General features: G+C 48.4%; 1 protein-coding gene across 4 annotated transcripts in view; it reads left to right on the forward strand.

Moving 5' to 3' along the window:
• SGSM1 (small G protein signaling modulator 1) overlaps nucleotides 1-13407 on the forward strand; it is an 81288-nt gene that overhangs the window by 40887 nt on the left and 26994 nt on the right. For all 4 annotated transcript variants that reach the window (XM_038575468.1, XM_038575469.1, XM_038575470.1 and 1 more), the window contains exons 13-15: nucleotides 5914-6052; nucleotides 8383-8447; nucleotides 10612-10757. In XM_038575468.1, coding sequence (XP_038431396.1) covers nucleotides 5914-6052; nucleotides 8383-8447; nucleotides 10612-10757 — 350 coding nt within the window. The remainder of the gene's footprint in view (nucleotides 1-5913; nucleotides 6053-8382; nucleotides 8448-10611; nucleotides 10758-13407) is intronic.

Raw genomic sequence — 13407 nt, forward strand, 5'->3', positions numbered from 1 at the left:
ATTACTACATCTCTTCCTACCCAAGAGCAGGGCCTGGAGCTGTCACAGACTCTTGGCTGTACTATGACTCTCACAGCCCTTCCACAGAGCTGATTGATCAGAGGGGCCAGATACCTCAGGCCTGCCTTCCCAGGAAATTCTCTCCACAGGAACTCATCCAACAAATAATGTGTAGGCTTTTGCTGGGAACCAGGCTGGGTGCTGGATGTCTTACTTATTTGGGGACTGTCCATGTTAGTGTGCTGTGGCTCTGCATGTGCCAGGAGAACAGATGCTGACTGTACCCACCCACGCCCCTCTGTGCATGCCCCTCTGTTGCCAGCTCCCATTCTTAGAGTCTCTCTGCCTGAGGGTCCCTTCTGCCCATGGGTGGGGCAGGGCAGAGGTGTCAGAGAATCAGTGTCTCCCTGGAACATCCCTCAACCAAGAACTGACAAGAATTGGTGTATAAATGCCTGGGTTGGGGCACCTGGATGGCTCAGTGGTTGAGTATCTGCCTTCGGCTCAGGGCATAATCCGGGGTCCTGGGATCGAGTCCTGTATCAGGCCCTTCACAGGGAACCTGCTTCTCCCTCTGCCTGTGTCTCTGCCTCTCTCTGTGTGTCTCTCATGAATAAATAAATAAAATCTTAAAAAAAAATAAAAATAAATGCCCCAGCTCCCTCACCCGCTACCCTGATGAGAAAGCTCAGACCTTTGTGCTCTACACATCTCCTGAGGTACCCCAGGAAATCAAGCACCAGTTGCGCATGGTGGCAACCTGAGTAGTAACCGTTTGTTCTGCCTTCTTGTGTCTCTTCACGCATCTCTTACCGGTGCTCCTTGGAAACATCTCCCAAAAGAACTGCTGGAACTTGAATTCTTGTCTGCTTCTGAGGAAACCCCAATGAGCTCAGTTTATTTGGAACAAAGCTTCTCAATTGTAGCCCTACTGACATTTTATTTTTTTTAAGATTTTATTTATTTATTCATGAAAGACAGAGAGAGAGAGAGAGAGGCAGAGACACAGGTAGAGGGAAAAGCAGGCTCCATGCAGGATGCCTGATGCAGGACTCAATCCTGGGACTCTGGGATCACTCCCTAAGCCAAAGGCAGATGCTCAACCGCTGAGCCACCCAGGCGTCCCCTTACTGACATTTTTTTAAATAAATTTATTTTTTAAAATATTTTTATTTAGTTATTCATGAGAGACAGAGAGAGAGAGAGAGAGAGAGAGAGAGAAAGAGAGAGGCAGAGACACAGGCAGAGGAAGAAGCAGGCTCCATGCAGGGAGCCTCATGTGGGACTCAATCTCGGGACTACAGGATCACACCCCGGGCCAAAGGCAGGCACTAAACCGCTGAGCCACCCAGGGATCCCCCTTACTGACATTTAGATGGAATAATTGATAGTGATTGCTTGGGGAGGGGGGCATCACATGCATTATAGGATGTTGAGCAGCTTCCCTCATCTCCCCTAACTCACCGCCAAGTAGCAAATCTGCCACCACCCCTGCCACCAAGTTGTGACACTCAGAAATATCTCCGGACGCTGCCAAGTGTCATGTAGCAAAATTGCCCCCAGTTGAGAAAAGCACACATCAGCACGTTCACCTCTGCCACTGCAGCATGGCCAATGACTCCAGGTCTGTAAAATGGGAAGAACAGCACTTCCCACCCAGGATCCTATTCTGAGGAGTCAGTGTGATGATGTGTCAGACACATAATGCAAAATGCTTGTCAATGAGCAGTAGTAGGTACCATGAGCAGATGCCACTGTGTGCCAGGCCTGCCTTTGCCTCTCCAATGTTGTAACTAATTTAATCCTCACTACGGCCCTCCAAGGCGGGTACCAATGTCATCACCAACCCTCGTTTTTCAGAAGAGGAAACTGAGGCACAGAAAGGGTAAGAAACTGGTCCAGAGTTGTATAGCTAATCCTCAGTGTGGTTGGAATTTGAACTCCAGTGCCCTGGCTCCAGAGCTTGTGCCTCTCACAGACCCTCCTTGCAGATTGTTTTGACCAGGATGAGGAGATATTGTGGTTGCCCCTGCTTTATCCCCAAGCTCAGATTCAGCTCACATGGAAATGTCGCTCCCATCCTTGGTTGATATTTTTAAGGGGCCTGAGCCTCACAGATCTGAAACAAACAATCATGTATGGTTTACATCTTTGGGAACAATGAAGCCCTTTCTGAAGAAGTCCCTACCTCAGAAATGGGCAGACTCCTTCCGTGGTCCAAATTCAGCCCACTGCCTATTTTTGTAAATAAAGTTTTATTGGAACACAGCCATGCCCATTCATATCCATGTTATGTGTGGCTGCTTTTACACCATGGCAGCAGAGTGGGATTGTTGTGACAGAGACCATATGGCCCACAAAGCCAAAAATATTTACTCTCTGGCCCTTTATAGAAAAAGTTTGCAGATGCCTGTGTCAAGTAATACAAGAGAAGAGTTTGGCCCTGCAGGAGGGATGATATGGTCATAAATAGTTCTAAACCCCCTTTGGGTGTCCTCTTGCCTTTGTCTCTACCACCTCTGTGTCTTCATGCACAGAGAAAGCAGAGACAAGTTCTGAAACACTGAGACAGGTTCAGAGTCAGAGGAGGGCATTTTCAGACTCCTGTATTGCTGAGACAGCCTGTACCATCTGGCGTGGCGGGTGTGAGCTGCGTGCGACTCCCAAGCACTTGAAATGCAGTTAGTTCTTTTTTTTTTTAAGATTTTATTTATTTCTTCATGAAAGACACACAGAGAGACAGAGACACAGGCAGAGGGAGAAGCAGGCTCCATGCAGGGAGCCTGACGTGGGACTCGATCCTGGGACTCCAGGATCATGCCCTGGGCCGAAGGCAGGTACTAAACCGCTGAGCCACCCAGGGATTCCCGAAATGCAGCTAGTTCGCATGAAGATGTGCAGGAAGTGTAAAAGATACTCTGGATTCTGAAGTCTTAGAGCAGTAACAAAAAAATGTGAAATATCTCATCAGTAAGTTTGTATTGACTATATGTTGAAATGGTAACACTATGGATATACTGGGCTAAACAGAATATATTGTTGAAATTGATTGCATCTGTTTCTTTGCCCCCCCTTTTAGTGGCTACTAGAAACTTCTAAATTAAGCATGTGGCTCAGGTTGGATTCCTATCAAATAGAGCTGGTCTAGGGCAGGGTTGACATTTTGGACTGTGAAGAATTGTGTTTAGTGGAGGGGGAGATGTCTTGTGCATTATAGGATGGTGAGCAGCATCCCTGGCCTCTACCCACTAGATAGATGCCAGCAGCATCTAGCGAATTCCCAGGTTGTGACAACAAAGAACGTCTCCAGACATCACCGAATGTCCTTGAGGAGCTAAAGTTGCCCCAGTTGAGACCTGGTGGTCTAAATAGAGCATGGGTGATGTTGGGGGGGAATCAGTTGAGAGAGTATGAATAGGGTCTGATTCCCCACTGAATTGGAATCCCAGCTCCACCATGTGTTCACTGGGTAGTCTTGGGCATGATGCTCCCATCTGTGCCTCAGTTCATAAATCTGTAAAAAAAGATAATAATAGTACTTGGGCTCAGTGCGTGATAGCTGTCATTAGCAGAAAGAGCAGGGGGACCTTGGTCAGAAAGAGCTGTTATGCCAGTTACCACCCGCTGGGGCTGTAGGTGGTTAAGCACCACTGTCATTCTGAGCCTCAGTTTCCACTCTGCAGGATGGGAGAAGAGATGCATCCCCTACAGGGTCATTAAGCATGATAGAGCAGTCCCATGCCTGCACAGCAGCCAGCACATAGTAGGGCATTTTACAAACATCAATATTCTTTCTTCCTCAAAGCCAACATAATATATGGGAGCTGTTTGGAGCCTGGCAGGGGAGAGGTAAAGCCCCGAGGAGTGGGTTCCTTGGCTGTTTCAGTGTTCTGCTCACCGCAGACATTCTGTTTGTTTTTCTGTTTCAAGTTGCTCCTGATCCCCTGGGCAGCACTGCCCCCATCTCCGTGCACCCTGCCTGGACGGTGGTTCCTGCTGGCCGGTCCATGCTGGTGGTGGCCCAGGGTGGTCGGTGGGTGCGAGCCAAATGGGACACCACCTTCCCCGTGCCGGGCCTGAGGCAGCAGCCCCCCAGTAATGTCTGGGCTACTCCCACCCCTGGAGCTGGGTGCTGGCCCCCTCTGCCATGTTGTCATTTGAGTCTTTGTCCCAAGGGCAAGGGAAGAGGAGACAAACTGGTGCCCTCACGCTTCCAGCCTCCACGTTGCAGGATGCAGCTTGGAGTGTTGTGAGATCTATAGTGAAGCGGTCCACTGGTGATGTGAAGTGTGAGGGCCTGGGGTGGAGGCATCCTTTCCACACCTTGCTGAAACTGATCAGTGCTTCCCTGAGATTGGCAGAGACCTGGGGATGCTTCTCTAGAACATTTTGCAGGGACTCAGTGGTCTTTCTTGGCCAGCTCAGCAGTGAGTTTGGGGAGGAGCTTTCTGCACTGGATCCACAGTTCCCTCTGCCTTGTAGCCAGGGGAAGAGGCCAGGAATTACCAGTCATCCTTGACAGGGCACAGCCCATGGAATACATGTGCACCCTGATTAACCTTCTAGGGTAGGGCTTGGCAAACGAGGTCCCATGGCTGGAGCCAGCCTCATTCTGTGCAACCCATGAGCTAAGAATTGTTCTTACGTTTTTTAACAATCAAAAAAAAAAAAAAAACAGAAGAAAAGTAATATATGTGATGTGAAAAAGATATGAAAGTCAGATTTCAGTGTCCATCAAGTTCTATTGGAAAACCCCCATGCTGATGTGTCTGTATGTTGTGCATGGCTGTTTTAGCACTATGATGGCAAAAAGTTGAGTGATTATGATCATGGCCAAATGGCTCACAAACCCTATAATGTTTACTGCCTGGCCTTTGACAGAAGCTCTGTTTCCCGAGCCCTGTTCTTTCTAGAGAAAATAAATTTTTTGCACCTGTCTGGAATTGCCAAGAGGCCAGGAAGTGAACCACAGAAATTGTAATGTCTGAGTCACTGCTCTGTTTGTCCTGTAGCCCTGCAGACGCAGTGGTTTCCATGGAGCTGGAAAGTAAGGCAGTGAGGGAAACTCTAAGTGCTATGTCTTAGGAGCTGCATCATCAGAAATCACCAATATCTGTGTTAGGAGATGAGTCATGACCTCTTGGTTCTTGAACGTGGCTGCTGTTACCAAAATTGTTTTTTTATATACAGATTTAAGGGCTATATCTCCAGGAGGTTTTAATGAAATAGGTCAGGGGTGAGATACAGGCATATGGCTTTTTTAACAAGCCCCCCACATGATTCTGGGTGGGGGTCTCCAACCCGTTTGAGACCCATTGATGGAACAGCCATATGGCTCAGGATGATGTACAGTGCAGGTGGCCTCATCAGCAGGAACTCCACTGGGTCCCTGGCCCTTGGTTGCCCTACCTTATCTCTTGAGTTAGGCTCCCTTCTGTCTCCCTACTAAAGATTCTCTCTCCCAGAGAGTGTATCTCTGGGGACTCGGGACCATCAGCCTCCCCAGAAGCCCCCAGCAGGCCCCGCTTCCTTTTTGTCAGCCTCCTATGAGGACAGCTGAATGACAACATGGTGAGGCTTGGCCTTCTGCTCTGGGATAGGTCTGTTTTCTTGGCTCTTGGCTCTCTCTCTCCCCCCCGCCCCCCATTCCCCACCTCTTCTTCTCTACAGCTCTCATCAGCTCTGCCCATCTGCTGAGGGGCCCCAAATCTTGGTGGTGGCTTTCACTGGATCAGGTGGGCTCAAAGGTCTGGGTCAGATCATGATTGGGGTCACTGTCTCCGACTGTCACATTCAGGGTCTTCCCCTGTGTCTCTGCTGGCCTAGGGGCAAGCTGCTTGCTTTGGGATGAGGTTTCTGTGACCCACATAGGCTTAACCAGGGCTCTTGCTGCATCCCTTCTGTCCACCACAGTCCCCCAGGACCTTATGGATGTCTCCGTGAGCAACCTACCATCCCTCTGGCAACCCAGTCCCCGGAAATCCTCCTGCTCATCCTGTTCACAGAGTGGCTCGGCTGATGGTGGCTCATCCAATGGCTGCAACCATGAGAGGTTTGAGGGGCTTAATCTGTGGGTGGAGGGTATGGAAGTATTTGCCAGAGATTTGTAGATACTCATTTCTTGTCCAGCACTGAATTCAGAGGAGGAATATAAGCTACGGAATCATTGAAGTCTGGGTTAAATTCTGGCCTTGCAAAGTCATAGCTCTCAGAGCTTCCTTATATGTATCAGTCAGGATAAATAAGGTTATGTGGCAGTAACAAACAGTCCCAAAATCTCAGTGGCTTAGTACGGCAAAGATTGATTTATTGGGCAGACCATGTGTCTATCTATCAGGGATCAGCCGGAGGCTCTGCTTACTCTCTATTCAAGGTCCGCGCTGATGGAGCTTGAATATTACCAGTCACAGTGACTGGGAAAGGGAAAGGTAGCTCTGGAGCGCCTGAACAATTAAACGCTGCTCATCTCTCACTGACCCCATCCATAGTAGACTGCGCAGTGCAGACCTCTCATGCTCCTGGAAAGCAGAAACTAGAAATACTACTTAATGCCAACCACATGTGCCTCAGTTTGCTCCACCACCAAATGGGGACACAAGTCCTTGAATTGTGTAGCTGTTGTAAGGGCAGATCAGATACTGATCTGATGTGGCCCGCATGTGGTCGCCGGCACTCGGTAATGTTCAGTAAGTGACATTTCTTATTTTATTGGATAAAGGTAAATCCCCAGGTCACCTCTCTCCTTGTGCATAGATCTCATATGTCTTCTGGGCTACTCCGTGCATGCATGAGACTGGTCTTGTTTCCCACGGACCCCACCTGGCCTGGCTGAAGAGAATGGAATCCCTTTTTCCATGCTGGGCCTCTGGCCCAATGAGTGGTCCAGTCTTCAGCTACAGGAGCTTAGGGGGTGGGAGCTGGCATCAAATTTTTGAAGTTATCTAAGGCCTGGCTTTCAGCATATAGTCTACAGACCTGGAGCAGCATCCCTGGGGGGTGGATTCTCAGTCCATCTCGCTAGACCTAGTGAAGCAGAATTTGCATTTAACAAGATCCTAAAATCATGTGTGCACTTTTGAGAAGCACTGATATAACCAGAGAGACTCACATGTTTGTGCGCATCAGGATCACCAGGGAGAGGTGATGACTGGTTCTAAGACAACTTCCTTAGGGGTCCTGGTTGAGTAGGTCTGCGAGGGGCCCATGAATCCACACGTTGGAGAAATTCCAAGTGATTCTTGGGCTGGTGGTCCATGGGCCATTGAAAAACGATGTTCTAACCTAGCATCCCCTCACGTGACATCTACTTTACATGCCTGTAGTGACAGGGAGCCCACCACCTTTTACATAGCCAAGTCCACTATAGAGCAGCCATCCGTGTGATGCTCTTCTTAGGTAAACTGAGCAAGCCTGAGCCCCACCAACCTGAAGACATTGTGAGGCTGATTTTACTGTTTAATGCCTCCATGTGTGTAAGTGGAGGACTTTAGCCATGCCTCCTCCCTGTCTCCCTGAGCTTTCCTGGGTGTCCGTTAGCATGTCCTGAGAATAAATATGCATATATTCTTCCACTCTGTTCTCTGTGAGGATGCACAACACTCCTATCAGCAGTCCTTGATGGGGCCTTACTCCCCTCTCCTCTTTCAGCCAAGTCAGCCCCCTAAGTTCCCATGCAAGGAGGAGCTCTGAGGCATCACCTCCTTTGCAGTCAGCCAAACTCTGAGTGCAGCTTGGCTCAGTTTGGTTTAGCTGGGTCACTTTAGAAGTCAGAACTCTTTCTGCAAGTGACAGAAACCCACTTCAGACTGGTCCAGACACAAAAGAAAATCTCAACAGAACTGAGAAATCCAGAGGTACAGTGACTTTCAGGCATGGTTGGTTCCAGATGCTCAATACAGATATTTCTGTTTCTTCTGCTCTTGCCTCTGGTTGTCTCTGTGATGGTTTCATTCTCAAGGAGGCCCTTCCTATGCAGTGGCAGAAATGGATCCCAGCAGCCACTGCCCTACATCCCTCTGGTTTAGGAACTCGAGCAGAGAAAAGAGTGTGTATTTCCCTATGGTTCCAACAAAAATCCTGGGGCTCATTCTCATTGGCTCAGGTTGGATCACAAGACCACCTCTTACCTCATGACTGTGACTCCAGCCTGAGTCCTGTACTAGGTAGAATCAGCCCCATCCAAACCATAGGGACAGAGAGTTGGGGAGAGAGTGACCCCAAAACTGGATAGGAGAAGTGGCAGTATGGGTGGAAACAGTAGTACTCCAGAGTCCCCTTGATTGGCTGGTTTCAACCTGCACCCTACAGGTAATGAGCTGTGTTCCTCCAGGAAACGTGGGTTCTGTGTGGTCTTTCCTCAGTGTCCTCTTTCTCCACCTGCAGGGCTCCCCTGAAGCTTCTCTGTGACAACATGAAATACCAGATCCTTTCCAGAGCCTTCTATGGATGTGCGTATTGACATTATTCGCCGTTGTGGTCTATGGGTGTGATTTTTTAAAAAGATTTTATTTATTTATTAATGAGAGACACAGAGAGAGAGGCAGAGACACAGGCAGAGGGAAAAGCACTGGAAGCCTGATGTGGGACTTATCCCAGGACCCCGGGATCATGACCTGAGCCAAAGGCAGATGCTCAACCACTGAGCCACCCAGGTGTCCCTATGGGCGTGTTAACTGGATGCCTATCACAAAGCAGCAGTATCAGGAGAAGGAGCCTGCCTTTGGCACGTGAACCTCGGCTCCTCTATTTCCTAGATGCATCTAGTTATAGTGAAGTTTGGTGGATTTGCCTGAGCCTCAACTTCCTCAATGAAAGATTGGGGATAAATGTTATCTCTGGGTGCTAAGAGAGGGCAGCAAACGATGGGGCTTCTCAGTGGCAGGGGTTTAGTTAATCGCCATTGTATCCCCAGTACCCACTTAGAGGATCTGTTTTCAGAATTAAATGAGAAGCATGTATAAATCCCCTGGCACCTAGCATTACACATCAAAAAAGCTCAGTAAAAGTCAGTTCCCCTCACTTATGGACAGAAGTAGAAGAGTAAGGAGAAGTTAAAAATCAAAACTTAAATAGAGGAATTCTGATGATTTCCATTTAACACATGAGGAAACTAAGGCAGAAAGAGGCAAGTGACTTATCCAGGGTCACACAGCTAATCCGGGACAGCTGGGACTCAGGCCTAGGCCTGCCTGACCACAAAGGCTGTTTTTTAACTCTACTATACTGATTCTTAGCACATTTTATTTCCCCAGCCTCCCAGCCTAGATGGGGGTATATACCATGTGTATTTTCATGGATTCCAGGAAAGTGTTAATACGTCTTACATGGGCCTGGGGAATAGCAGTACCCACTGTGTGCCCAACCACCTGGAGAGGCAAGGCAGCCTGAGCTCCCAAGATCAAGGTTATTACCTGTTCTGTTATCACCCCTCCCCATTGCCTAATGGAGGGCCTGGTGTGGAGCAGGCCTGGGATGAGTATTTATGGGACCCAAGTGGAAGAGCTTCCTGATGGAAGGGTTGGGGGGTCAAGATGGATCTTGAATATTATCACATTCAATGACTCACCCCTGATGGTGGTTGAGAGGCCAGGTTCTGGGGCTGTGCAGCTTGGGTTCAAATCCCAACTCTGTACTTCCTAGCAGTGTGACCTGGGCAAGAGACACAGCAGCCTGTGCCTCAGTTTCCCCATCTATAAGATGGAAAAGATAGGAGTACTTGTTTCATATGGTTGTCATGAGAATTTAATGAGTTAAGTGTGTGAGCTCTGAGCTGCTCCCTGGCGTGTGGTATGTGCTTGTATAAGTGTTAGCCATATCTTTCTCCCTCCTCCTCCTTTTCCCCTCCTCGCTCTTCCCCCCCTTCCTTTCCCCCTCCCCCTCCCCCTCCTTCCTCCTATCTCCCCATCTCTTCTTTATCCCCTCTTTCTTCCCCTTCTCTCCTTCCTTTACCTCTTCCCCCTCCTCTCCCTCATTCCCGGCAGGGGTGAGTCCTTAGGCTCCAGAAGGCCAGGGTCCTCTCTGGGAGTTGCTAAGGGAGAGCCAGAGGGAGGGGGCACAGTCAGAGCAAACACAGGCTGGCATTTGGTGAGTGCCTCCTGTATACCAGGTGCTGTGCCCTCCAGGTGCCCAGGGCGGAGCAGGTGAAGGGTGGTGGGTTGGCGGGCATTTCTTCAAGAGTGCAGGGCCATCTTTGAAAGCAAACTGGGTGCATTTCCCAGGGCTTTCTTTATCCAACTGCACTCTGAACAAGAGTCGTCCACCTCTGCCATTCCCCTCTCTTGGGATGAATTAGAGGCATGCAGAGGCACAGAGAGCCTGTGGGGTCACTGGCTCCCTGCCACCCCTTCCCTGCCTCCTGTCCATAGATTAAATGCCTTGGCTTCCAGTAGAGGAGGTAATGTCACCCTGGCCCAGTCTGAGAAAGGTGATTAGATGTCCCCAGGCTCACACAACTCTCAACAAGTGATTTTGCCCCTCAGAGCCCCTTCCTCGCCAAGAAGGGAGGGATGATGGGACTTTTCTAGGTCATGAGGGTTCACTAGGATCGCAGGTGAGACAAGGCAAGGGGGATGAATGGTGGATGATGGCACTTTCCCTTCCTCCCTCCACCAGGGCTTGCCTACTGCAGACACCTGTCCACTGTGAGGACCCACCTGTCAGCCCTGGTTAATCACATGATCGTGTCTCCAGACTCACCCTGTGATGCTGGGCATGGGCTGACGGCCAGGATCTGGGAGCAGTACCTTCAGGACAGCACAGTAAGGATTGGCCTGGCTTGGCCTGCCGTGAGGCAGAGCCTGTGGGGGGACCATCTTATCATCTGAGCAGTAGACCCACCTGCTTGTGGGGCCTCAAGGCTCTTATGACACCTTTGGGTTCTACAAACCCAACCTGAACACCCCTCTTTTCTTGAAAGTTCAAGACCCACAACCCGCTTCTGCCTGTAGGAGTGAGGATCAAGGAGGATGGAAAGTACACATGCTCGCCTGGAAGGAGTAAGAATGAACCTGTCACCAAGCACTTATTAAGCACCAGCTGTATGCTTGGTGCTATGGGAGGTGCTGTGAGTCCTCAGCAGGAAGAGACTTACAGTCCAGTTGAACTACTTAGAATGATGAAAGTAGCTAAGTCAGAGGAGGCAGTGGGGCGGAGAAAAGCCCACCACCATCCAGAACTCTTCCATCTCTGCCTTGGGGCCTGAGAATCCTCCCATTAGATATTTCACCTGGAGACAGATTTCTAAGATTTTCTTATTAGAAGCCGAATGTCCCTAACAAGGAAGATGTTCATGTTTGAAAAAAGGTTCATGGTCGAATAGTTTGGGTAATGAGATGAGTTAGCTCTTCTGAATCCTGTAGAACTTCCTAGAACCTTGGCTAGGGGATTATGCTTGTCGCTCTCAAGAAATTGGGGGGCTGCGGTGTGGGTGTGGGAGAAGCATATGGAACAGCCCCTCAAATTGGGCTATAGGGACCTTTGTTGAAAAAGTACCTCCCATGGCTGGTGGAAGACCATCCATTTTTTTTTAAAGGTGATTTTTTTTAAGGATTTATTTATTTATTCATGCGAGACACACACACAGAGAGAAAGAGAGAGAGAGAGAGAGGCAGAGACACAGGCAGAGGGAGGAGCAGGCTCCATGCATGGAGCCAGACGCGGGACTCGATCCCGGATCCCAGGATCATGACCCGAGCCAAAGGCAGATGCCCAACCCGAGCCACCCAGGCATCCCCAGAAGCCATTTTGATAGACACTGGTTTAACCACTGCCAGGAGCAGACATTCAGAAGAGATACCTATTTCCTCCACGTGGGATATGAATGCAGTGGCTCAGTCCACTGGGTGCCTTCCCACCCGAGTCCTGGGGAGGGCCAAGCTGAGGAGCACCTGGGTCAGGCTGGCTTCCTCATGCTGGGGAAAGGTACTATTCAATGTATTAATTTGGGAATGCTGGAGGACTTTGGGAAAAACAAGCTGGTTCCCAAACCTGGACAAGCAAAAGGGTTGTTTGACTGACTTTTTTTTTTTTTTCCAAAAATAGCTATTTTTCTAAATGACAAAAGGAATGCCTACTTAACTGTGATAACTCAAACAATGAAGAATGCAGGTGTATAGAACAAAAATTGTTTACATATCTTTTTTTTCTGCCACAGTGCTCTCATTCTGATCCCCTGAGTTAATGATAATGTCAGTTACATAGAGGCCCTGCCATATATTTCCTGTGCTTTATACATCCATAGATATATTTGAAATTCTTATTTTTTTAAATGAAGTGACATTATATTTGTATTTTAAGCAACAACTTCATTTTATATCCAAGATGTCTTTCAGATCTCTAGGTGAAATATTGAATGCTAGATCCTTAGCACCTCATAGATGAGTAGCCCATAATTTATTTAAATCTTCCCCTAATGATAGACATCTAGGCTCTTTCTTCTCTTAAAAATTACTTTGAACAATGCTTCAGTCGACATCTTTATACACACATATCATTCTGACTAGTGCTTTTATTTCAAGGGTAGATTCCTAGAAATAAAATTGATTGATATGCATTTAAAATTTAAATAGATACGCTAGCTTACTTTCTCAAAAAAAAAATCATAATGTTCATAATCCCTGGCAGCCTGGGAGAGTGCACATTTCTTGAGGAATTCAAAAGATTTATAGACTTCTAGGCTCCACTCCAGCTTTACTAATTTAGCATCTCTGGGAGTGGAGCCCAAGAATTTATATTTTTTGAAAGTTCCCCAAATGCTTCTAGTGCTCTCTGCAGTTTGAGAGGCACTAGTCTAAGGACAAATTGGTTGAAAAAGTAAAGTAGGGATCCCTGGGTGGCGCAGCGGTTTGGCGCCTGCCTTTGGCCCAGGGCGCGATCCTGGCGACCTGGTGCATGGAGCCTGCTTCTCCCTCTGCCTGTGTCTCTGCCTCTCTCTCTCTCTCTCTCTCTCTCTCTCTGACTATCATAAATAAAAAAAGAAAAAAAGAAAAAGTAAAGTAGCCAAAAATGAATATTTTTTGTCTAATGCTTTTACAGTCCTTTCACAAACTGGCTGTATTTTTACCCTTCTTGGTTGCATTGTTGTATTAGGGTGGCCTGAGCTGCAGTAACAGATGGTCCCCACTATTTCAGTTGCTTGACACCATGGAGTGTATTTCTTGCTCACTGAAGAGTCCTGGGTAGGGATTCCTGGAGTGAGCATCTGTCCTTACACCAGAGGTTCAGGGGTCTTTCTTTCAGTCTTGTGGCTCCAGGATCCTCCAGGGGCTCATGGTCATCTGCCTCTAGGTTGCAGAGGGGAAATGCAGAGTCTGAAGGGAGTACACCTGCTTCTTCAAGCTCTGGCTTGGAAATGACTTCTATCACATCCTGTCACATCCCATGGGCCAGCACCTAGTCACATGGCCACAT

The sequence above is a fragment of the Canis lupus genome, chromosome 26 (assembly GCF_011100685.1).
Source record: "Canis lupus familiaris isolate Mischka breed German Shepherd chromosome 26, alternate assembly UU_Cfam_GSD_1.0, whole genome shotgun sequence".
In the NCBI taxonomy this organism is placed as follows: domain Eukaryota; kingdom Metazoa; phylum Chordata; class Mammalia; order Carnivora; family Canidae; genus Canis; species Canis lupus.